At 43.8% G+C, this 25,977-nt stretch overlaps 1 protein-coding gene across 1 annotated transcript; it reads left to right on the forward strand.

The window, feature by feature from the left end:
* Positions 1-7,118: 7,118 nt before the first annotated feature.
* LOC102054539 (D(1)-like dopamine receptor) lies at positions 7,119-8,483 on the forward strand. Its single transcript, XM_027804006.2, has one exon. It carries the CDS (start codon positions 7,119-7,121, stop codon positions 8,481-8,483), a length of 1,365 nt encoding a protein of 454 aa, XP_027659807.2.
* Positions 8,484-25,977: the final 17,494 nt, after the last annotated feature.

Genomic DNA, 25,977 nt, shown 5'->3' on the forward strand with positions numbered 1-25,977 from the left:
TTCACATATTATTATCTTGATTACTTTAATCTAGATTAAACACTGGATAAAATAACATAGGTATGGATTACTATAGCAATTTACTGTATTTTGCATTTCTGTTTAAAAAGCGTAATCAAAAAGCTCTGTACTGTGCCCTGCCTCTCTGGAAAAAGACAGCCACTGTCACAAAATACCTGAGCAGCTGGACACGTTGCCTTGCTCAACAGAGTAAGTGCTGGCTTTTGTGCTGTGCGACTCAAAAATACAGTTCATGTGCAAGAGGGCAAAGATTGCATTAAAACCATCTTTCTGCCTCCAAAATTATGGGCTATGTCAGGAGCCAACTCAACCCCACGGTTACTACAGCCAGCTTGTGTGCTGCTCTGCCTTGTGAGGGTGCTCTGTGGCTGCCAGTGAATGGTGCTCACGATCAGAAGGGTCAAGAGCCCTGTCACAGGGCTGCCTGGGCATCAAAGCTTCTGGGTTTACTGTCTGGATTTTGGGCTGTACCTAAATGTCACAGTGGCATTTCATCGCTGCCTGAGTTGGCAAGGGTACCTGCCCACAGGTATCTGCCCTTGAAGGTGCCAAGTGAAAAATACTGGGGTTCAGTCCCTGGCACCCCCCCAAGAAGGTCCAAACCTGTGGGCCAGAGGTGATAAATTGCCAGCCCTGGTCTCTGATCTGAGATTCCTTGGTGGAAGCGGCTAACTGGAACTGTCTGAGGAGGCGTGAGCCAAGGGCACTGATAAAAGCTGGGCCACTTAGAACACCAGAAGGGAAAAACCAAGAGACTCACTTATGCTAGTTCTGGAGAACAATGGAAAGAATGATATCCTGATAAAAGAAAACAATGAGGTGACCTTATCAGTGTGATAGCAACACAGAACTTCCCTGGAGAACCGGCTGATTTACTGAAGCTGATCAGAAAAGTGCCGTCACCAAAGGTGACCTATTGAAAACAAGCATAGCTGGATGCTCAAAACATGGATTTTGCCTTTAAACTAAGCCTTACCCAGCAGACTAAAATAAAAGACTCCTTTTAGCATTATCCGTGGTGAAACGAGACTGTGGTTTTTCTATTTAGTAGTAAGTATTCACTTGTTTCTTGGCACAATACTGAACCCATTTTTTGACTTTTTGAAGGAAAAAGTATAGAAATGTTAGATTAGATTTTTTTTATGCATATTTATCATTAACAGAAAAGATTAAATAGAAAATTGAAGTAAGATAGCTCAGGTTAAATCATACAATCATAGAAATGCAGTTGAGATGTTGCTTTGCAAGGCAAACCCTTTCAAATTAATTTTCTTTCATGCTGTTCACGTTAAAGTTGCAATTCAAATGACAGTTGAACCTCCTATACTGCTTCAGTCTCCTGTTATTTTTTTATAGTTTTGAAAAGATTTTTTTAATCTACCTATTATTTTAACAAAAGTTTATTGTTTAAATATATTGTGTACTCTTGTTATTTACAGAAGCTATTACTTAGAGTATCATATGCTAATCACTTTAATTATACGTGAAATGGTAGACTTCCATAAAATGACAAAACTAATAAAAATGCTCAAACAAGTGACTAGTGAAGGAGACAATCTTCACCTTAGTGCTGGCTATTGCTTAAGGTAACCACAGAGACATTCAAATACACATGTACCTACCTTACCGTACCAAGAAAGCAATTTGCCAAAACCCCAGTGTGCACCTGTGTTTAAATTACAACTCCACAGTGCTGTCTCCAGGCATTCCCAATGATGGACTTTCTGAAAACATTGGATTGAACAGGATAACTCAGTGGAGTGTCAAACAAATGCCTTGGTATCTGCCAGAAGCCAGTATCAGGCTCCTAAGGAACACCCATGATCTCTACACTGAGGAAACTCTGAGAAGATCTGGACTTTTACGTCCAGGTGTTCTTGTGTGTACTGCCTAGGTACGTCCTCACCCAGCCGCAGCGAGAGACTCCAGTGCGTGCTAATCCCGTCACTCCCTGGGCACACTGGCATCCACCGGATGGAAACTCAGGTACATCAGGAAGGGAGTCAGGGCATGCTCTAGTGGAGTTCCTGGTCTGGATGAGGATGTTGGAGCATGCTGCAATACACACCTTCAGCTTAATTTAGGCAAAGCTTGAATGATCCACTCACTAGATATACATAGGACCACTCTGTTTAGCTTAAGTAAAACATACTCAGATAATGCAGAGACAGAATCACAGAACAGTCAGGGTTGGAAGGGACCTCTGGAGATCAGGTAGCCCAACCCCTTGCTAAAGCAAGTTCACCTAGGCCAAATTGCACAGAGTTGTGTCCAGGAGGGTTCTGAATGTCTCTAGAGAAGGAGACTCCACAGCCTCCCCGGGCAGCCTGTGCCAGGGCTCTGTCACCCTCATTATGGTAGTAAATGATGGCAGGAAGGGATCTGATCAGCGAAGTTTCTGCAACGAGCCATCGCCTTTCACTGAGCTGGTATTTTATTTGATGAGCTCTTGATTTTCTCAAAATAGCAACAGAGGAGAATTGATGGCAATTTTGTAAAATTCCTTAAATGCTATCTTTCATGACAGGTTGCTAAAACAATTAAGAAACTTCCCTTTATCTCTCAGGGAAATCTGTTTAGCCACTTAGTGGTCCAAACGCACAAGAGGTACCATCCTCACTGCAGAGTACCCATTGCACTGTGATACCAGCAAGTGTTATAGAAAAGGCATTTACCTGGAGTTACTGTTCTCCTAATGCCCTTACAGAGAAAATCCAAGCTGGGACTGTCTTCCAAATTAGATCATATGAAAGCATCACAGCATCCTTACAGACTGGTATTCATAAGCTATCATATAGCAATGCTTGGACAGCCTTTCCAAAAAGTGAATTTGACATCTCTTGCCTTTATATCTGGGAGAGAAGACAGGCACTTTTCCCAGAAAAGCAATTTAGTTAGATACTACATCACTTTTATTCTTCCTTACTTAACTTCAAAGGTATTCCAAACTCAAGAGTTGATTTACTAAATAATTCATAGTGAAATCACTTTAAGAACCATATTAACTTCAAATGGTGTGAAGAGCTACAGAGGACTCTGTACTGGACATCATAAATTCAAATTATTTCTGTTAAACCTGAACCGACTAAACATGTTTTTGGTACTTAGCTGTTGATTTAGTTACTCTAACTTGTCTAGGCAGTTTCTGAAACAATGAACTATTCAGTGACTTCCAATTCACTCACACAGCTAATCCATACCTCTGTAAGAAAAAGTTCATTTATTTTCAACAGTAAATGCTGGATTCACTATGCAAATGGATTAGTAGTCTCAGTATATGATCAAATTTGCAAAACTCACATGGCATTGAAAGCATGAATATAATATATAAAGCCAAGATGATAAGTGTACACACCCACACACTTATATGTACAAAATTAGGTAGCTTCTTTAGCTATGCAGAGATGGATAGCTGGATATACAGGTAATCATGTTTGTTTCAGATTAATGTTATTGCCTTCAATGGCATTTTCTTCCAAGGCATTTAAAATCAGTCGCCCAAATTAGCTGTAAAGGTAGTCACAAAACCCAGTTTAGACTGATTCACATGCTATCAATGGTATTTCAGACTGCAAGGAAGACAACTTATTTACTCAGAGCATCATTTTACCAGTACCTCAGTACATCTTTACACAGTGTGATCACATTTCATTAAATGATACCACTTCGTGAAGCTGGTTACAATAATGCTCCCCCATTTGGACAAGATCTCAAAATTAAATGAACTATTTAATTAACCACTGTTGGTATTACATTCGTTTGACAAAGCAGTAATGATTGGCACTGGATAAATGTGGTGACATCTACAATCACTGTCTTTTCAAGACCACGTAAAGTCAGTGAGATTTGGCATTAGCCTGCAGGCAACTTGCACGCACAGTGTGGACCCTGTCATTGACCTGCTGGAGGCTCGTTCTCCCCAGCAGACTGCAGCATGACAACACAGGACACCAGAATTGTGGTGCCCTTCCAGGAGGCACCTTGAGGCTGGGGCTGAAATACCATGTCCTACTGAGCACTGAGTTTTAACCTGCTGCTGTTGTCCAGCCAGCTGGCACATCAGGGACCTAGACAGAGGCATGAGCTCCAAATGCAATCATAAAATTAAGCCTTCAGTGGTTTACTAAGTTCTGAATCAGATATCCTCTTAATCATTATATGTGCAACAAATGCGAGCACTGAGTCTAGGATGAGATAGTTTTACAAGGGATAAGTAAGGCAAGAAGGAAACTGATGCTAATATAGGTCAGTCTGTCCAGGCTTCCTTCTTTGTCTTCTTGGAGGGAGAGAGATTTCGAATACACTTACTGCATTGAAAAATGTACAGTATCGAGATGTGTACATTGTAGTATGTTTTACGTATATTCTCTTGCTAAGTTTATTTTTTTTCAGATAGAATAAGCATAGATTTTTCTGTAGTCACAAGAGACCATTTTACCCAGTCCATCATTATTTTTTACATTATTGTGCTCAGACCCCTCCTGTGCTATCCTGACTAAGATTAATTTGAGAAATAGCTACAGGCCTTAAAATCAAAAGTTTGCAGCATTTTCAGCTCACTGCACGTGCTGATTTTCACACAGCGCTGTGTTTTCCCCCATGTCTCTCTTTCCTCCCTCTCTGACAAGCTTACACTTCACTCTACCATGCCCAATATAGGAATAAGAGCAGGGCAATGTTTCTATTCCTGTCTTTGCCACTGACTCACTGTGTAGTTTCTTAGGCATTTGCATCTTGCACTTGGATCCTCTGGTATCTAAGAAGATGAACGTGTCTGTTGATGTTTTCTGTAGGATAAGAGCATTCATTAAATACAAGAGAATCCACACAGAGGGAGTGATTATAAGGGTTGAGTCCACACTGAAACCGTGCTGTCGGTGAGGGTATCAGCAGGGGTTCTACTTCTATCCAGATGCCTACTTTAATTACAACTGTAGGAGATTAAATTTTTGAGACATCTGCCTCTCAGTCAGATTTGTCTTCAGCCAACAGCCACAAAATTTTGAGATAGGGCATTCTCATAAAAACATATGCGCACAAACCAGCATGATCACATACCCTTCCCTTTATAATGCATACTAAAAAGGTGCTAGAGATACTTGTAGAGCATAGTGAGATCCTGGGAAATGGAGACACACAGAAACACTGAAAAATGTTGGTTTCATAAGAATAATGCTAGCTACCTTTCGCTACAGACACCTGTAGCAGTACTACCTGCTGAGTACACACAAACATTGCTCTTTCGTTTGTAGTGCTATATTGCCTTATCTACTGTCCCATTTACAATTCATCACAAACACATTCTGTTCTTTGGGGTAATTTTATTGATTGTTAAATAAGAGTACATGTACTGAGTCAAATTAGCAAGCATGCAGATAATTCTTACAAACTATGATTTAGCCCTTAGTATTGGAATGAAAATCAGAGACCTACTGTGGTTTGCAGATGTTGGCAAAATCCATGTATGTGGAACCGCTACAGATGGGTCCAAATAAGACAAGGTGTCAAGTTGGCTCCAATCTTACAGCCTATGTTATTTTGACAACTGCTACTGTTTTAACAAGGTAGATATTTTATCAGAGAAGATTCTAGATAAATTGTTTGAATTATGAGTTTGTCTTGCAGACAAAGACATTAACAAGAAATGTATTCCAATTTTCAGCATCACAGCAGGAATAACACAGTGGGCTGCATTACGAAGACTGTGGTCTCCAAGGCACAAATCAACTAGGATCTTAAAAAACATGACCAAATGTTAACAATCTGTTATGAACTGGTACAATCCAGCTACTTTATCTTAAATATGCTGATTTTTACGGGCTAAGCTGCTGGCTTCACTGTTCAAAATTTAAAAAAAAATATTCCAATCTCTGTTCTGATTGCCAAGAATATCATAACGGTACAATAGAAATCCAATACTTACCAGCTTGAAAATTAATTGTATTGGCACTAGTGGACAAAGCAGTTGCAATTAGGAAGCAAAAAGAAACTATAAAATACCTCATCTAAAAATAAATCCCTGTTTGCCATGTTAATTAAATTAAAATTGCTGTTTTCCATTCATATCCCAGTGTCTTTTTTCTTACGACAGGATTACCGTATAAATTCTTTAAAACCAAAGGATGGTACCCTACTTGCATTAGGGTACTGTATTGAAAGTAGACTGTAAATATATGCAAGAGATTTTCTGACAACACGTATATTATTATAAGAGCAAACGGAACACTGTTGAACTGCGTCAGAAAACACCTCTGGAAGAAAAACTGAGGCAGGTCTGGGGCGCTTGTGTCTGAGGAGATGCAGGAGCAGCCTTCTGCCAAAACGCAACACATCAAGCTGGAGATGTCCCAGCTTTCTGCGCTGTGGGTTTCTTCACGTAGGGTTTCAATTCAAACAAAAGATAAAGAGCGACATACTATTTCGGCGAAAACACGGCTCCCGATCCCCAGGATTGACCGCCGCCTCAGCGGGAAGGGACGCGACGCGCTCCCCGCTCTTTAAGCCACCCGAAGCGTGACCGCGGTCCGCCCGAGGCGGGGTGCTCGGGGGGCTCGGGGCCCGGTCCCTGCCGCCGGGGCGGGTGCGGGTGCCGACCCAGCAGGGGCTTCTCCCGGGGCGGCGCTGCGGGCATCTCCCGCCGTGCAGTCACGGAGGTCGCTCGGTGCCGGGGACTTCCCACGCCGCTCCGCACGGCAGCGAGCCCCGGCTGGCGGCGGGCCGGGGGCGTGCGGCGCCCGGTGCTCCGGGCAGGGCACCGCGGGGCGCCCCCCACCGCAGCGGGACGGCGCCTTCTCCGGCGGGAGCCGCGGCGAGGCGGGAGCCGGGCGGCCCCGAGCAGCCGGCGCGGTGAGTAGCCCCGCGGCAGCCCGGCCCCCCGCCCGCCGCCGCCGCGGCGGGGGAAACTGAGGCAGGCGGCGGGGGCGGCGGGCGGCGATGCCCCCGCGGGGGGCCGCCCTCCCAGCCGCGGGGGGAGCCGCCCGCCGGGGCCCCCGCCGCCCCCTCGCGGGGCGTCGCGCCGGCAGGAGCGGCCGGGGGTGCCCGGGGGCGCGGGGCCGGCCCGTCCGGGGCAGCGAGGCCGGGGCTGCCCCGCGGCCCTGATGGGGAACGCGGCGGCGGGGGGCGGCCCGCGGGCCCTCACCGGGTGCCTGCTGGGCGCGCTGGTGCTGAGCACGCTGGTGGGCAACGGGCTGGTGTGCCTGGCCGTCCTGCGCTTCCGCCACCTGCGCGCCAAGGTCACCAACTGGTTCGTGCTGTCGCTGGCCGTCTCGGACCTCTGCGTGGCACTCCTGGTGATGCCCTGGAAGGCAGTCACCGAGGTGGCCGGTGGCTCCTGGATCTTCGGCAGCCGCTTTTGTGACACCTGGGTGGCCTTCGACATCATGTGCTCCACCGCCTCCATCCTCCACCTCTGCATCATCAGCCTGGACCGGTACTGGGCCATCGCCAGCCCCTTCCGCTATCAGCGCAGAATGACGCAGCGCCTCGCCTGCACCATGATAGCCCTGGCCTGGGCCCTCTCCATCCTCATCTCCTTCGTCCCGGTGCAGCTACACTGGCATAAAGCCAAGGACAGGAGACCTCCAGGCTCCTGGCTGCCCGGGACGCCTCACTGCGATGTCAGCCTGAACCGCACTTATGCCATCACCTCCTCCCTTATCAGCTTCTACATCCCCGTGGCCATCATGATCATCACCTACACCAGGATCTACAGAATTGCCCAGGCCCAGATCCGCCGCATCTCCACCCTGGAACGAGCAGGGGGGCAGTGGCCAGCTCACGGCAAGGAGCCCACCTCCTCTTTGCGGAGTTCCCTGCGCAAGGAGACCAAGGTGCTGCAGACCCTCTCTATCATAATGGGAGTCTTCGTCTGCTGCTGGCTGCCCTTCTTCCTGCTCAACTGCCTGCTGCCTTTCTGCCAGCCCAAGCCCGAGAGAGACCGAGAAGGACAGTCACCCTGTGTCAGCCAAACCACCTTCAATGTCTTTGTGTGGTTCGGCTGGGCCAACTCCTCAGTGAATCCAGTGATTTATGCTTTCAATGCAGACTTCAGGCGGGCTTTCAGCAACCTCCTGGGCTGCCGGTGCTTCTGCTGTGGCACACCTGGATCCACTGTGGAGAGGGTCAACTTCAGCAATGAGCTGGTTTCCTACCACCATGACACCACCTGCCAGAAGGAAGGAGCTGCCTCACTGTCAGTCGCCCCACCTGCCGTCACTGCCTGGGTGCAGCCCATACCCCACGCCATAGGCTTTCTGGGAGAGGACAGCAGTGAGGAGGTGTCTATGGAGAAGAGGCCTGTGACTTCTCAGACACAGACCGGCCCCAGCAGCGGCCCCCCGAGTTGTCAGGTGCCGGCTATTTTGCAACCGGATGGCAAGACAGAGCCATCCCTGCAAACTGGTAGCCCCTGTGTGGGGCTTGGTCAGCGTGAGGGACCCCACCACCCCATTCCAGAAGTATAAGTGACTACGTGTTTCTCAGATACACAGAGCCACTCTGCAGAGAGTTCACCCTGCCTCCATGTATGCTACGCCCATCCCCCCTCAAATGAAGCCCCATCCCAGAGTGGTAGGAACCTGCTGCTCTTACCCCAGAGGGCTGACAGGCATATGAAGTCCATTCCAAAAGCATATAGCAGCCACATATTAACCTCCACCCACAGCCACCTTCACGCCTTGCTCTCTTTCACAGCCAGTAGACATTTCCCATGCATTTGTTCACCCCTAGTCTTCAAATTTATATTTATTAAGAATAGTGAAATAATTAGATCAAAACAAGTTTCAGACTGTTATATAATCTTACAAAATTAAAAGTTAATCTTAGATTTAGCTTCATTGCTAAAACCCATTTCCTCCCCCCGCCCCCCCCCCCCCATACATCTACCTAATTCTGGTCTTAAAGGTGTTTGGGTTTACATCTGTGTTTATTTCAAAGCTATGTGCCTGGATTGACACTTCTGAGGCTGTGTTTAGGCTCCTAAATAAAAATTGCTCTATTAAAGCATCATTATCTTACGCTGAGTCAAAAGACTGCCCAAAACCCTGGAAAATTAAGTCGCTTTTATGTAGGACTCCAAACACAGTTTCAGGTGCCTAACTTTGGTACCCAGTCATAGTGATACTGGGCTAGGATCCTCCTCATCCTTAAATGGTAGAAAATGAATTACTGTATTATGCTGAAGTTACAGCAGGATGGTGTTCGAGAACTAACACTACAACTTCAAGAGTTATTTAAGCTGCTATCAGCCGAGGCAGGTGCAATCCTTCCTTTCTTCTACTAGTTCAGGCACTCAATCTTTCCAGAAAGCAAGCTGGTCCACAAAATAAAGAGTGACCAGGTCGTCTCTCTGAACCCATTTCACCACTTGTAGACATAAACAGCAACAAAAGGCAGAGCAAATGGGTGTTGGATGGCTTGCAGGAGAGAAAATACTTGGGAACTTGCCAATAACTTCTGTATGTGTAAAAGGGTTCAGCAGACATTAAGAGAATACCGTGGCACCTCACTGTCCTCCACATCTCTGTCCACCACTTAGGAGTTCTGCTGACTATTTAATACTGTGCTCCACTAACCACCGTCATTACCCCATTTTTCTGTCCTTTGCCTATGATTGAGTTGATTGACCTTGATTCATCTAAGGTAGATGATGAAGATGCACCTGTCCAGGAAGAGATATCAAGAATGCTTACACTGCAAGAGTTTTCTTGGACATTCAGTCTCATAGATGGCACAGCTGACACCTTTCGGAACAGTGATCCATGCTGAAAAGCCAGACTCTCCTCCCAGGGATCCTGCTCCTGTTCTCTGTGAATTTAAACTGTATGTAGCTTTTAGGTTCCTGTGTGCATTTCCTCCCCATCCCATAAATTCTTAAGGGAAAAACTGCTTTTGCTATCCTGCTGTTTTCAGGCTGTGTCCGTGAGGGATAGTTGGGTGTGACTGTAATCTGTTCGTCATGGCCAAGACTGGCAGGACAAGAAGTAATGGGCTTAGCTGTAAGAAAGACCAAGGCAAGAGTTTTGAAAAACTTCCAAAGAATAAGGATAATTAAGCACTGGAGTAGATTGCCTAGGCAGGTTATGACATCCCTCTCAATAAAAGTCTTTAAGATGACATGGCTAAACATCTGTCAGAAATGACACCAGCATTGTTAATCCTGTCTTGGGGCAGAGGCATAATGTAATGGTCTTTGGAGATCTTTTCTAGTCCTGCTTCACTATGACAACATGACTCCTTAAGCATTGAGCTTAAGTTGTTTGATTTTTATTTTTTTTTTACATGCAATGATCCTTAGCTATTTTCTTGAAGGCAAAAATAGCATACAGGTAAGAACTATATTTCCCACCTTCTCTTAGCGATTGCCTGTTTTACTTGGCATTTAGCAACTACCATCCAGCATGCCTAGTACCTCATCTGGAGAGCAGCCCTGACATCAAGCTAGTATTTCCTTAAAAGAGACGCAAGATCTGTGACTTTTGTTTTGGTTCGCTTTTGATTATTTCGTAGATGATCATACATGAGCTGTACATGGATTCAGATGCTAAAGGGTCAATCAATTTGTGAGAAGATTTTCCTTGCTACATTTCTTCTTTCTTACGCAAACCAGAAACACATAACATAAGAGTGTCAGCATCTTGTATCTCCTCAAAAAACCCAAAATTGTATCTTGCAGCTGTAAGAGACTTCTGATTTCACCCCCTCCACACTGAAATCCATCCCAGGGATATACGGACACACCTGACATGACACTATCCTGACACTGGTAAGACACTACCTTGACGTGTGACTCCCTCACTGCCTGCTATGCTTCTGTTGCAAGAGCTTCAGCTGGCTCCATCCCTCAAAGTTAATGCTCCCTGCCCACATCATCTTCCTTCTCTGGACAGGCAGCCTTCTGGCATATGAAATTATTCTGCATGGTAGCTTTATTTTTTTTTTTTAAGTGTGTGTACAGTCTCATTATTAGTGATTAAAATTGTTAAATAACGGAAGGGAAAGATCTACCTTCTCACAGTGTTTGCCCTGCCTATGGGAGCTGTCTCACCCAGGAAGCAGTCTGGACTTACTACACAGAGTGATGAAAGCTTAGCATATGACGGAGTGGGTGGCTGAAATTAAGCAAGGAATATATTTGAATAACATTTTCTCTTAAGAATAATTGGAAATGCATGGTAGCTTTGATTTATGAAACTGTATTTGCGTTAAGAATAGAAAAAGCTATTTGTATCAGTGCTTGTGGCTATAGTTTAAATAAAGTTCATTAATAGATCAGGTTGTACTTGAAAATAAATGGATATTCACCTGAAGAAAAAAACCCTGAACTTCACTGAAGCTTTTTAAAGGGACAATTTAAAATTGCTCTTTGTAAACGATGCTGGAAATAATTGTTTGTACCTAATTGATAATGGTTATTACTGATGTGCCAATGATAAAATGTTACAATAGTTTACAGCTGTAAGTTCCATTGTAGTAAGTGCAGTGTAATGTTCAAAGCTGCAGTAAATTTCAGAAATTGCGTATTATAAATTGTTTATACTCATTTTGAGTGGCGTATTACTGAAGGTACTTCAAATGGAAGCTACACCACATAGCCCTTCAGGCTACATCTTCTGCTGTTGCTGGTTTAATAACAGATAAAAATACATACAGTATCAATATTGATTTTCCTAGTCTGGGAAGGCTCCTGAATGTTAAGCACACTACAGACCACGCAGTTCTGCGAACAGTGAATGAGCAAGACTTATTTTCCCAAGAATTTTTGCTAATGATTAACTGTGATTTTTAATCGACATTTTTCTCATGGCAGGGCAAGCTGCTGTACAAGATTCAATTAGCATCGTTCACTTCAAGTCTGATGAGAGATATCAAAATTATTACAAAAAAGCCAAAGGTTTACTTCAGCAGAAATTTAGAGGCAAAATTATTTCCTATTTATACCATTGCATCCACTCAAAAGAAACACCTCCCAAAGCACAAACTTGGTAGCATTTTATCCACTCCTGAGTCACAACTTTCTTTGCTTGGGAGGACAAAATGAATCACAGATGGCAAAAGTATTATTTTAGGACATCTATGGCTAATCCTCAAACACACTTTTTATAACTCAGATCATGAAATCTACATACTTATATATGGATTCACCGTAATATATGTAAGGGATTTCACTGACTAAAAGCAGTTTGCTTTCATGCCTAGTAGTTCCACATTTACAATACCATTAACATCACAGTGACCTAAAAAAAAATAGCTATTAAATAGCCTTGATGTCAAAACAGTCCAACCTCACAGGCACCTTATATAAACACTCTTATTAGCCAATGTCTAAACATCCAAACCAAAACACGTTCCAGTTCAGCAAAGTACAAGCGGCAGGGCTTTACAAAGTACACCAAATGCCTTCTCTGTTCAAATAATTCCCGCTGCCTTTCCTTCTGTCAGTCTGCAAAGTTCTCTACCAGCCACGGGTCCTATATCTTTATTACACAACTGAAACATATACAAACTTCTTGTGGTCAATTAACAGCTTACGTAGCTGAGCTGTCAGGGCAGCCCTTCTTACTATTACATCGCAAATGAGAAATAGGATAATGTCTCTGTAGCCTTCTTGGGTGGCTGTAGAGATGCTTATCCAGCTGGGAGCTTTTCCCTGCTGTCAGATTTCTCTGAAATTGTTCATTGGGTTTAAAAGTTAAGCATGGGGGCAAACAGAGACAGGTATGTGCATGCCTGTGTGCATGCGTGCCTTGGACAACCAGGCTAGAAAGTAAACAGCATCCTCCAAGGAAAAGGAGTCTCAAAGCTCAAGGCAGGACTGTCTGGAGCTGGAGATACAGCAGGGCAAGGACAAACTCCTTCCTGGTGAAAGACTAGGGCTGGTCCCACACCCTTGCATGGCAGAGATGCCAGCAGAGACGCCAGGTGACATTTCACTAACCAGCCATCAGGGTGGTGTTTCTAAACCCAAATGCAGTGCTACCAGTCACATGCAGCAGCTCTGCAGCAGGAGTCAACAGTAGGACAGCAGAGAGGTGCTGGAACACCACATCGATGTAAAGTTTAACCTTGTTTCCTAGCAATATTTTAAGATTAACACACATGCATCCTTGGCATTATGCTTACATTTTTGTGTTCTGCTGTTTATTGCTATCTGTTTGCCTGTCATCTTATTTATGGAGGACTTTATTTTGCATTACAGAAAAACTTTCAGCGATGGCCACTGACATTAAGAAGCATGTTACAGCTACAGCTCTGCCTCTACACCTGTCAGTTCCAGAAACAAGAACAGACTGAAAAATCAGGGCAGTCCCTTAACACAAGAAAACATAAAGCCTTGGGACAATTCTGCAATAGAAAAATACATTCTCAGAGAAACCCCCCCATCAGCAAAATCCAAATAAGCAAAACCTAAAAACATCAAATTTCCTCCCATTCTCCCCTCCCCTCAGACTGGAAGCCTACCCATGTATCCAACCTGCCTATCTCCTTTCTCCTTCACACATGCACACAGATGTGGATACTGCAGAGGGATATTAGCCCTTATACATTGCAAAGTATACTTCCAAGGCATCAGAGGAAATAATCTTTTTCCAAAATTAGTCTTCCCTCCTCTCCCTTTATTTCTTGCTAAGTTGTTGCAATTTGTGTTGCTGAGTTGAATACAACCTAAATAACACTGTGTCCTTAGATATTCCATCCAAATATAGGTACAAATGGAACATTAATTAAATAGTTCTGATTTAGCAACTATTACATGTAGTTGCTATGATTAAGGTAAAAAAAATGCCTCATCTGCAAGTTTAGTTAGGTGTAACTTTAACAAACACCAAATTCTGTGACAGTATCAGGGTGAAGGAAAACAAAATCATACCTCAACGATATGTATTGTTTTCTTATCCCTCTGATGCTATTGCTGAAGCCTTAGCATTTCTGTTAAACTTCAATTTTGGTGAGGAAGAGCTGACCTAGGTAGCAAAAAGAAGAATCTGTTATACAACTTGGTTGTCAGAAGCATCTGTTGTTTCGCCTTTGCCAAAAGCATGCCTCGTGTTGGATATCAGATGATGCACCTACGCACACCATATTAAGTATATTTCAATCAGTTGAGTATTTTTCAGTAAAAATTCTTTTGTGAGAAATTCTGTTCCTAATAAACTGGGTGTTTTCCTCACCTGGGAGGCTGAAGTGGCTTTCTGGACGTTAAGCACTATCAGTCCAGTCCCCCTGGGCTCTGATGTACTTAAGTGGTTTCATCACCATGGTTACAGACTCCCACCACATAACTCTTAATTTTATTTATCTCATTGCTATAATTTAATTCACTTTGTAAATCCTCTTGTGTTCCCTACCTCAAAGGGACATACAGCAGGATGCACCCCTGGGCACAGGCTACTCCTCAGATTCCTAGTTCTCTTAAGAACCAATTTGCATTTACACAAAAGAAAGGCACAAAGATGTTAAAGTAATGACTTCTTTCTAGCATATTTGGCTTGAAAAACAACTTATGACAATCCTGATCTGGCCTTGTTATCCCTCCCCAAACCCTACCTTTATCTAATCATACAAGACATTTTAGAAAGCCTAGGGCTTACGCCTGCATTTCATGTTTTTCAACATTAACTAGCTACATGATAGGAAAACTGCCTATCAGTGAACTGCTGACAGCAATCAATAAAGTGTGAATGTGCATGCAGGATCTTTACATATGCATAGCATAAAATGAATGAAGATGCTAGGGAAAATGTACGTTTATCATAATCAAGAAAGAGGAGCAGAATTTAATCTTGAGCCAGTTTTATTTTAGTTTAGGTAGTGAGAAGACATTTCAATTTGTAAAGTTTGCAGAAGCTGTTGCTAGGTTCCTCTTTTCCTTTAAAGATTATTTTCATAGAGTTTTCTGCAGTTCAACATTTTAATGTATTTTTAACTAATTAAATTCATCTTTGCACCCACCCTCAGTGAGAACACAATTTTACTCTTTTCATATTTCAATCTGAACGGGCTGCATGGAGTTTTTATACACTATTTCATGGGTTCAAGTCTTCTGATTACTTTTGCAGGAAAAGGGACTAACTGCATGTGAGCAAGTCAAATACACAACAGAGCTGAGTTTCAAGACAGCAAACTGGTAATTAGACATTTTGTCTCATGTTTTGGACTGCAGCAGAATGTTAGTGCTGCCAAACTACATTGCGACAGTACATTGACAGTGGTAATTAATGACCGTAATTTCCACTCTGAGTGCTGGCCCTGTAGTACCAGTGCTTCCAAGCTTTGAATTGCAGTAGCACCAACCTGATCCCTCCTTGGTGTGCTGTCAGCTTTCAGTTTAAAGCTCTTCAAGAGCTTACAAGAGAGCATCTGCACCACGGTAAGGCAGAGAGCCCCTGCTACAGCCACCCTCGCTGCTGGGCATTGCACACCCGCAGCAAGGGTCAGAAGAACACCCCGGCTCTGCCGGGGGGGGGCTCCGTAAAAACAGGCAGGCTTCGCCCATGTTCTCAAAAGCCTGTCCCTTTCCCAGGGTATTGGCACCTGGGGACAGCAGCTGTCCCAGACCGATGGGACATCCCTGCGGTGGTGCCCGCTCACTGACCGCACTGTGGGACAGTGTGGCTGTTCCTCCAGTGTGAAGTTCTCCTTCCAAACAGTTTTAGAAGGTAATACTGATTACTTCTGCTTTGTTTCCCACTTCCCATTTCCAGCTGCATATTGTTAGGATCCCCTGTTTTGTCTTAATGCTTTAGTACTGGCCACAGGGCCGGTCTGGCTGCCTAAACTACTTTTTAACCCAGCCTAACAGCATCTTACTCATAGGAAGACTCTTCTTGAAGACAACAGCAATTTTTATTGATGGAGCTGCAATAAAAGTTCTGCACCACTGATGCACTGCAACAACCTTTTTAAGGCTAGATTTTGACAAGTGCTAAGATAGCTACGTAAATGATTTCATAAAACGCACATATACAAGGAATATGAAAGCATAACATGTAGAGCAACTATTACTGAGAACAGAGTGTTTTGGGGGCACACCAGCTTACTGCAGGCTTCTTCCAAAAAGGGGCTAGTTTTTTACTGCACGGCTGACAAGTTATGCTGCTGAAGGAGCGTAGATCAGCTTTAAAGATGTTTGTAGTGCATCCTCAGAGCCACCGCCTTATCACATCTGTGGCTAGTCCAGGGACAAGGGAATAGAGAGAAGGCATAATGCCTTTTGTGCTGCACTGATACCTGACAACTCAAACCACTGATTTTATTTGAAGCACAGGTCACTGCTGTCACTTACTTCCAGATAATGCACAATAGCTGCTTATCTGAATATGCATTAACTTCATTTATTTATTTTTTTATAGAAACAACATTTTATTTCCCTTCTGAATAATCCCTTTTGTGAATTTAAGCCTAACTTTCAGAGACAAGCAAGCTGGACAGGCAAAAAATCTGAATTGTAAATGTCTTGTTGAGCTTCTGTTGTTGCTTAGTATGTCCTACTTTATAAAGCTGAAACGTGTGATTTCGGGGTGGCATAAGCTAAGCTCAAACAGTGCCTCGAGTCATACGCTTCCAAATATTTTTTTTCCTTTCTCCCTAGGTGTTGCTACAACATGCCTGCTCCCCTGCAGTCCAGTCAAAAGAGTCATTCCTGGGAAACACACTGACAGGTGATGAAGGAATTCTATACACAATTAAAAAAGAAACAACCTTGAAGGAGGAACAGCATTACAAGGGAAAATGGTCATGTAGTTTAATACCGCTGATATTGACACTGATATTTCTGTATTACTTTTTCTGTTCAGGAAATGCTCATCACTGTCTCTTGGCTTCAGCTATACTGTGTTTTCAATGAAACATATTAATGAGGAAAATTCATACTCTGACTTGGACTATAGGATTTTAGAGGCAGAAGGCCCATCAGTCTTGGCAAGGGTATCGTGTGCTAAGAAAGAAAAAAGTTCATGACATATTGCTCCAGGAACAAAGGCTTCTGTAACTTCAGTCTACTTATACATGTAAAAATGGAAAGTACAAAGAATTTGAGCACCCCCAAGGGGTTAACCTGGAAGAACTGGATGTACCCAGCAGGAGGAGTCGTGGTGATTTTGACAGACTTTAGGCTGAGTATCTAGCATCACGCAATGTTGTATCCACAAAACAGATTTTCCCTAAATTTCAGGCTGCCTGCATGCAATCCCACTGCTCTGTATTGCCTGCTGCCACACTTGCATGCATCCCCCATACACTACAAGCAGTTCCTTCCCTGCCTGATATCGTGGTGTTTGCTGTGATTTTGTTACTACCTGGCCTGGTAATTATAAAGGTCTCATCACTATGCTCTCCTAATACGCTAGGGTGTGGAAAAAGTATTTTCCATTTCTAATGGAGCCTTTTTAGGTCCAGAGAGACCAGGATGCATAAAGGGGAAAGCATCCACAATCTGCTAACAGAAGAAAAGACACGTACCTGACCATGCTGGATGTAGAGAGATCGCACAAAAAGGCAAAGTGCCTGCACAAGGTACTTTGTCTAGTGATGGAACTAACACTCTGCACACCTCTTGTCTCCTGTCTCCAACAAGCAGCTTTCTCCTGGATGCAATCTACAATGGGAAGACTTCCGAAAGAAGCATTGGGTCTTTAGAAAGATCAAAATGCAGATCCCAAAGAATGATCCTTTCCAGGCTTAACAAGTCCCAGGTCCTGCTTCGAGGCTCAGTGGTCACCCAGTGCTGTAGTCCACCACATAGCAGAGGGGACAGGGCTGCAGCACAGGGACAGCAGTGGAGTGTCAGGGCAGGACATCGTTTAAGCGATTTTCTTCCTTTAGACCTCACCAAAACACAGCCAGTGCCAGCCCACATCTCCAGCGGGATAGGCTTGTCTGGCTCTGTCAGGATGCCTGGGTTTTTTTACATTCCTGACATAGGGATGGAAACACATTCTACATGCATTTCAGTTTTGCTGTACGTACCACAAGAATAATAACCATTTCCTTCCTTGTGGAGCAAAGGGGATGAATTAAGTAGCTTCTTCACAGCTCTGAAGCACTAGCACAGGCGTAAATGAAGTTTCTAAGTTTTTTGATTAATTTTTATTTCTGAATTGAGGGGGAAAAAAAAAAAAACTTAGAGTGATTTTTATCATGCTTTAGAAAAGCCAGAAGGAACTTCATCAGTTGTCCAATTCTGTCCTACTTTGCTAATCCCTTGGTACATACGAGAGAGCAAGGCAATGGGGAAAGTAATCATATTCTTTGGGAAGAGCAGCAGCTATAGTATGTGAAGGGGAAATTACGTTTTGGCTATAAATTCTGTTATCACTTCCAAACTGTCCACAACTGAAGTTCTCCACATGTACCAGAAACCTTTCACAGAGGTGTTAGGGCTACAAGCGCAGGCACAGCCTGGCTGCAGAACACGCACCAGCTACGGTGCAACTGGGCTTTTTGAGATCCAGACTAAAGAGTCAGCAGTAGCAAGCTAAAACAAGAAAACAGATGGGTAAAAACGTACAAGTGCAGTGTTTACTATTACTTGCTTTTACGGGCAGTTTTTTCCATATCTTCTACCACAAGAAGTCCCAAAACTGCTTGAAAGATTGTGCCTGCAGCAAACACTCGGTACCAGGATGCAAAATTGTATCAAACCAGAAAACACACTCTTGGAAACTTGATGGCCTGCGTAGCATCAAGGCAAACACACATGGGCAAGAACATGCTGCTCAGCTGCTTTATTCTTAGTTCTCCTTTTAATCAGGTGTATTTCCTTGATGTTTCTTTGTTATGGTGTGATTTTTTTATTTGATGCTTATGCATAGCATGGTTCTACTTAAAAAACATGACACTACATCAAACCGGTTTTAGTTTAGTAATACAAGAGCGATAAATTATATGTTGTCAGAGTACACATGGGCTTGCATAGCCTGTACATTTCTTCCCCATAAGAATCACTTTATAGGGCAGGGACAACTTAATTGTTTGATAGTGTCTAATATGCCGGTGTTCTCCCTACAACACCCAATTTTTAGATAAAAACACAATGTAAAAATAAACATAACACACAACTAATGCTGTGTGGCGTGCTTTATTTTTTTAGAAAAACATCTACCTCTTAGGCATATGACATCTTTCATATTTATCTCTCTTGACGTTTACCCTTCCTTGTAATAGTCTACATATCAGCTCATGCCATGGGAAACCAACCTCCAGCCTTCAGTTTGTGAGCAGTCGGTAAGAGAATTAAGGTCTGAATAGACTGAGTATCTCCACAAGTTAAATGTCTGAACTTGCTCCAGTTTCAGGTGAGGTACTTTACCATGATGATATACAGAAAGCACTATCCATGTTACATTTTTCTTCAGAAAAAATGGACTATTTTATTATTTTTTTTATGAAATAAAATTAAACATACCAGGCTAGTTAATTGTATGTTTTATAAATTTGCCATTTAGGTTTTCAGGAATTTTAGCTGGAACCTGGTAGATCAGACCTTTGGTTCTAGAAATTTATTTTTTTTTTAATTAAACTTTTTTTCCAGTATATAGCTTTGAAGTTTTTTTACTCAAACCACAAGACATTCGAGCTATTTTAAAGAAGAACTCTGTCTTCTGTTCACAAGCTGGTTGTCAAATAATTATAAATTTGTTTCCTTTTTGAAACACTCTGCGACTACATTTTGCTAATGAAACCTTCTCAGCTTACATTTTCAGAATGTGAAATCTCCTTGCATTTCACAAAAAGAAGAAAACCAAGAAGCCACCCCACCCCGCGAGTTCTCCGCGATCGATAGGGCACATTTCCTCCCACACACGGCGAATGGGGAGTTCACGCTGCATTACCAGCCGTCTGCTATCCTCACGCTATGCCTGCTGCTTCTTCAATAAGAATGCTCTCTGACGCCACCTGATACAAGCATCCTCTGGTAACATTTTCATAGCTTATCTCCTGCATCATTCTAGCTTTCCCCCTGTTAGAGGCCAGAGGCTGATATATTTTGAATAAGCTTAAAGAATGGAACAGGCAAAGCTGAAGTACAGCCTTTCACAAGACTTAAAATTTTGATCTGCTGATAGAAAAGCCTGGAGTGGTAGGGGTGTTGTAGCAGCTCCCACACCAAGCTTAACCAGGGGCACTGTCAGTGAGGCCAGTCCATCAATTGTACAGTGAAGAGTGAAGGTACAAAACAGTAGTCATCTGGGTTCTCTGCAAAAGGGGACAACAACGTCTCTCTGACAAATATTGGAGAAATAGAAATGAAAAGGCTTTGTAAGTTTGCTTATAAAAGTAAAAAATAAGCATGGTAACCTTTAGACGACTGAAAAATAAGCATACTCATGGTGGAAGGCAGATTATAGAAGAAAGCATTTAACAGGTGGGATTTAAAATATGAAAAATTACATGCTTAGAAAAATTAGCATGTAGTTATGTATCTTGAATCAGAAATACAACAATGGGTTGAGACCATACAAGTCAAAGCAAGAAATAAATATACACACGGTGCAAGGAACAAAGGGGTTCCCATGGAGCAAGGGAACCACTACCAAAACCTCAAATCCCCAAGGCTTCCTGAACTCCGGTGTGAAAAACACAGCATTGGAGGACACAAGGCAAATAACTCAGACCATCTTGTGAAAAAGCCTGCAGGGAATGCAAGACAGAAAAGATGGTGGAAACATATGTGGAACATTTTTTTGTTAAAGCGAATGAATTGAGGAGAAACCATATTCTGGGATGATTCTGAAGCACCCGGCAATGGCCTGGCTTCCAAGACAGCATTCAGCAGCAGCATGATCTGTGCACTGAAGGATGGGCATAGGGATGATTTCAAACAGATTCTGCAGTATAAGAAATTGACTGATAAATCTCCTGATCTCTGATCGGTACACTATGCAGTTCCTTTAACTTTTCTATCATTTTGCAAAAAGCTACGTTTTGACTTACAGTTTGGGTTTAACTTCACCAGAACTTTATTGGCAGGGCAGGAAAGAACCAACACACGGACATGCCAAAAACCCCGACAAAGGCATCAGTCTGACCCTTCAGAAGTGCTTAAATAAGATCTAGGAGACACTTAAAAAGAAAGGAAAATTTGAGCAAGGCAATTCTTGTTTTACTTTGTTCCTTCTGTACTATGGGAAACAGGATACAAACCCCAGAATTTCAGCTATCTGCAGATCAAAGGTGCTAATAACGTTACAAAGCTTTTCAGTTGTCGAGCTTGTTTGCCAGCTTGTGATGGAAGGAGTAAAGAATGAAAAATGCTTCACAACTTCGCCTTGCAATGCTCCACCTCAGAGTGAGGGACCTCACAGCTGCCTGTGCTCAGATCCTCCAGCATAACTGGACATGAAGCATCAGACACCTCTAGCAGTAAAGCCAGTAAATACATGATACCCTCTAGGGACTGAACTTCTGAGGTGCCCAGCAGAGATGAATGAGACTGTCAGGCACCTTCCCTGTGTAAGGTAATATTTTATTCTGCTTAATGACCAAACTGAGAAATCTGTCCCTGCATGGCTCCACAGCCACCAGCCTTTATCTTTGATACCATGCAGAGAGCTTGGCTTGCCCTGAGCAGAACTAGGTAGTTGAGAAGGTCAGTCTATCACCCTGCAGATGCCTATTACCACATTAAATATGTGGTAATAAATCAAGCCACTAACAAGAAATCAAAAAACTGATAGCACAGACAAGTAGGTTAAACACAGCTATGCTCATGTTGTATATTTAAAACAATTTAGGTTTATGAATCATCAACGTTCTTTATACTACCCACTTCTCTGAAAAGGAGCTGGAGACTGTGGCTACTTTCCACTTGTAAAGCAAAACTATTCTTGCAATCATTAAAAGTTGTTGCTCCAATCCCACGGGCTAGAATGAGAAAAATAAGTATTATTCTTCACGGTGACTGGACCTTTCCTAAAAACAAGGGTTAACACAGCTGAATTTTCAAAGCTCAAAACTCTGAAGTCAAAACCTTAACCTGGTTTCCTGTACAGCATCTTCAATACGAACCAAGTGCCCTATGAAACAGAATATAGATTTTTCTGTTCAAAGTTAAATTTTAACAAGGTAATTTATTCATTGACCAATGAAGAGTGTGATTAAAGCTATTTTCGGAACTTCTGAAATGGAAAGATGCATGAGGAGGACACAGCTTTAAGCAGTGACTGAATTTTTACTATTGCCATATTTGCTGCTTTAGTTCTTCTCATCTTCAGGTTAACGAGCCCATTGCTTGAACTGTTTCATCACAAATCAAGTTCTCTAGGTCTGTGGTATTCTTATTGCTCTTCTGCAGACTCAATCCTGTTGATCTTCATCTTTTCTTGAAGAGTAATGCTTAAACCTGGATACAATGCCCCAGTCAAAGCCTGCCTTTAGTCCATGCCTTACTTCTTGTGTCTTACAGGTGATAACCTTAGTTGTCTGCCCTTTTTTGCAGTTGCATGACAAATGTCTCACATTCAGCTTGTGATTCCCTGTAGCCTTGCGTGCATTTCTGCAGACATGCTACTTAGCCATCATCCATCATCTTGGAATTGTGCAGGTGTTTCAGACCTGTATCTTACTCTTTTCGCCATTGAGCTGAATCCCATGGTTTAGACTGTTCTGTCAGTGTTCATGTAACTTTGAATTTGGGTTAGAATCTGGACTGGAGTCCAAACTGCAGCCTAAGATGGTACATCTGTAATTCCTTCCAGTTTAGCCTCCTTGCAGGAGTCGCACAGTAAGCACACTCCATTTCACTTATTAGATGGACAGGCCTATGAACTCCTCAGAGACTTGTTTCAGGTTTTCTGCAGATACAAGGCAAGAATCTCTGCCACAGCGCACATTGATCATGTTTTCAGAGATAACTCCATAACCAGCTGGCTTCTAGAACTATAAAGGTTATAGTCTAAGGCGAGGGGAACAGCAGGGAAAGGAAGTCAACACCCAGCGACAGCAGCAACAGAGACTAACTAGATTATTTGAATTGTAAACAGAACAAAATGACACAGAGATTTTTAGTAATGTAAGAATGATCTTCACACACATACATCCACATCAAAACCAAGAGATAAAATTGTAGCATGTGCAAGAAAATTAATATAGAAGCAACGAGTATCAAAGACTAATACCCGCTTTACTGCAAAAGATGAGTCACAACCATGGAAGAAAATGTGCACGTAAATGCAGGTACCAGGAGAACATGGCAAAGAAGATTAAGGAGGACAAAATTACTGGACAGGGAGGCTACTCAAGCTTTCATTCTGTTCCATTGTGTTTCCTTAGATCCTGAACAGTAATAACTTGTACGAGATTTAAAGTAAACTGTCCAAAAAGTGTAACAGCAAAACATTCATTAAAAGTCACAGTAATATTTCCCTCCAAACCTGATACACTTTGGATAACCTGCTATAAAAGTGATAGCAAACACATAAGACAACTCCATTTCACATCACAAATGATAGCAAGAATGTGGAAAACTGGCAGGGATCTCAGTGTAATAACATAGAGCAACTACAGGTGGTCAGAACTTAATCTGAAAGCAACTCCGAAGTTTGGTGGACGAATAAGCTAAGGCACATGACGTGCCTTATAATCACTGGAGCCACAGAGGGGTTTAAAAGTCACAATACAGTCCTTTATGATGCCTCATGGTACCCACAGCCCTGAGTTAGATGCCAAGATTCCTCCTACAAACCATGAAAAGTCCTCAGCACCCATGAAAGGGATTTACACAATCCAGCATGCCAAGCAAGGAGCACGCACAGCTAACCGTCAGCTAAGCCTTGTCCTTCAGAGATAGTTATGCGTGTAACTCCAGGACAGAAGAAGATACCAGCTTCCACTTGAGGTTCTTGGCTGTAAACCCTCTCCTGTGGTTTGTTGCCTAAGCCATTTTGTTTCCTTCTCATGATCCTCTCTCCCAGCTGTTTCCCTACCCCAAACAACCAACTAGGGAGAGCTCCAAGTATGAAATGCAGCTAGGAAATGAGAGATGTATCTGAAAATGCTCCCTCCTCCCCCAAACTGGGGAAAGGACTTTGTTCTCCAGCAGTCATTCTCTCAGTCTCTGCAGAGGTGTTCCTTTTTAGGACTTATTGCACATAAAGATAAATGAGTCCATATCAGCCTCTCTCTCCTCCATTGAACCCCACTGAATACCACAGAATAGTTTGGGTTGGAAGGGACCTCATCATAAACAATTTCTTCCTTATACCTAGTTTAAAACTGTAAGAGGGGGGACTAAAACCATTAGCTCTTGTCCTATCCCAACAGGCCCTGCTAAAAAGTTTGTCCTCTTTCTTATAAGCCCCCTTGAAGTACTGAAAGGCTGCTGGGCTCCAGAGCTGAATGCAGGACTCCAGAGTAGAGGAGCAGAATCACTCTCCTCAACCTGCTGGCCACGCTTCTTGAGATGCGGTCCAGGATGTGGCTGGCTTTCTGGGCTGTGAATGCACATTGCTGGCTCACGTCCAGCTTTTTATCCCCAAGTCCTTCTGGGCAGGGCTGCTCTCAATCCCTTCATCCCCCAGCCTGTATTGATACCAGGGGTTGCCCCAACCCAGTGTAGGAACCTGCACTTGGCCTTGCGGAACCTTGTGAGGTTCACAGGAGCCCACTTACTGAGCTTGTCCAGGTCCCTCCGGATGGCATCCCGTTCCCTCAGGCGTATCAACCGCACCACCCAGTTCGGCGTCGTCTTGAAACCTGCTGAGGGTGCACTCGATCCTACTATGTCATTAACGAAGATACTAAAGGGTGCTGGTCCCAGCACAGACCTCTGAGGGGCACCACTCACCACTGATCTCCATCTGGACGTTGAGCTGTTGACCGCTACCCTCTGGATGCATCCATCCAACCGATTCCTCATCCACCCAACAGTCCCCCATCAAACCTGTATCTCTCCAATTTGAAGAAAAGGATGTGTGGGGGGCCATGTCAAATATTATTTGTCCAAAGTAGCCCCCTGAGGAAAGATTAGGGGGGTACTAGTACCCCCAAATATCCATGTGTAACCGAGGCACTCGGCTTTGCCAGCCTTTACCCTCCTATAAGCACGGGGGATCTTTAACGAAGTCACTGTGAAGGAGAGGTGGCACAAGTGGAAAGTCTAAAGCAGGTGTCACATCCCAGTCAGGCTTCATTACAGCAACATGGATCTGGCTGCACAAGGAAGGCCACGTTCCAGCTCCATTCTGCCGAGTGCTGTGCTGCCAAGCACTGGCCCAGGGGGTGGCTGGCACCAGCTGTCCCCGCACACCGGGACAGGCACTGCCCTGCCAGCGTCCGGGGGCCAGAGCCGGAGCTAGCCTCAGCCCGGCCAGCCTTGGGATAGCGGCCGTTCAGCTGCTGCACTGCACCCACCGCACCATGGTCTGGGGAGCTACCTCCACATCAGTGTAAATATACGGTATAAATATACAGGGGGGGATATGAGTGCATCTCTATATACATCCCAGTAATATTTCCAAAAGCTTCTACCAGCTCAGGGGACAGCGTGGACCTGCGCTGCAAGTGCCCAGGGCGAGGAGCATCTCTGTGGCACGGCGCTGGGCTCGGCACGCTGAGCAGGGACACGCTCTCCAGCTGCTGCAGGGACAGCGGGGAGCTGCTGGCAACCCGAGGGCTTGTTGTCTCCGAGCTCAGTAAGAGGGTCAGAGCAACGCGTAGTTTGCAACAGGTCTGCAAAGTACATCACCCCCCATGAAACTGAAGCACATGCAGGGTTTGAGATCCTAATTGCGACGGAAGGTTTCTGAAGCTGGTCTCTGATCTCCCATCCCCAGACGTGCAGTAACATAAAAAGCACGTCTATGTTCTCTTGAAACTTCCGGCGTTTTACTTGATTTTTTTTAAAAAAACGCATCTTCCCTATATAGAAGCCTGTCTCCACGTTAACAAAAAATAACCACCCTAGCACAACCCACACCGGTATTTTACTTCCGAAATGAGAATCCCTTGTTGTGATCCAGC

This window comes from Falco cherrug, chromosome 9, assembly GCF_023634085.1.
Source record: "Falco cherrug isolate bFalChe1 chromosome 9, bFalChe1.pri, whole genome shotgun sequence".
Taxonomy (NCBI): Eukaryota; Metazoa; Chordata; class Aves; order Falconiformes; family Falconidae; genus Falco; species Falco cherrug.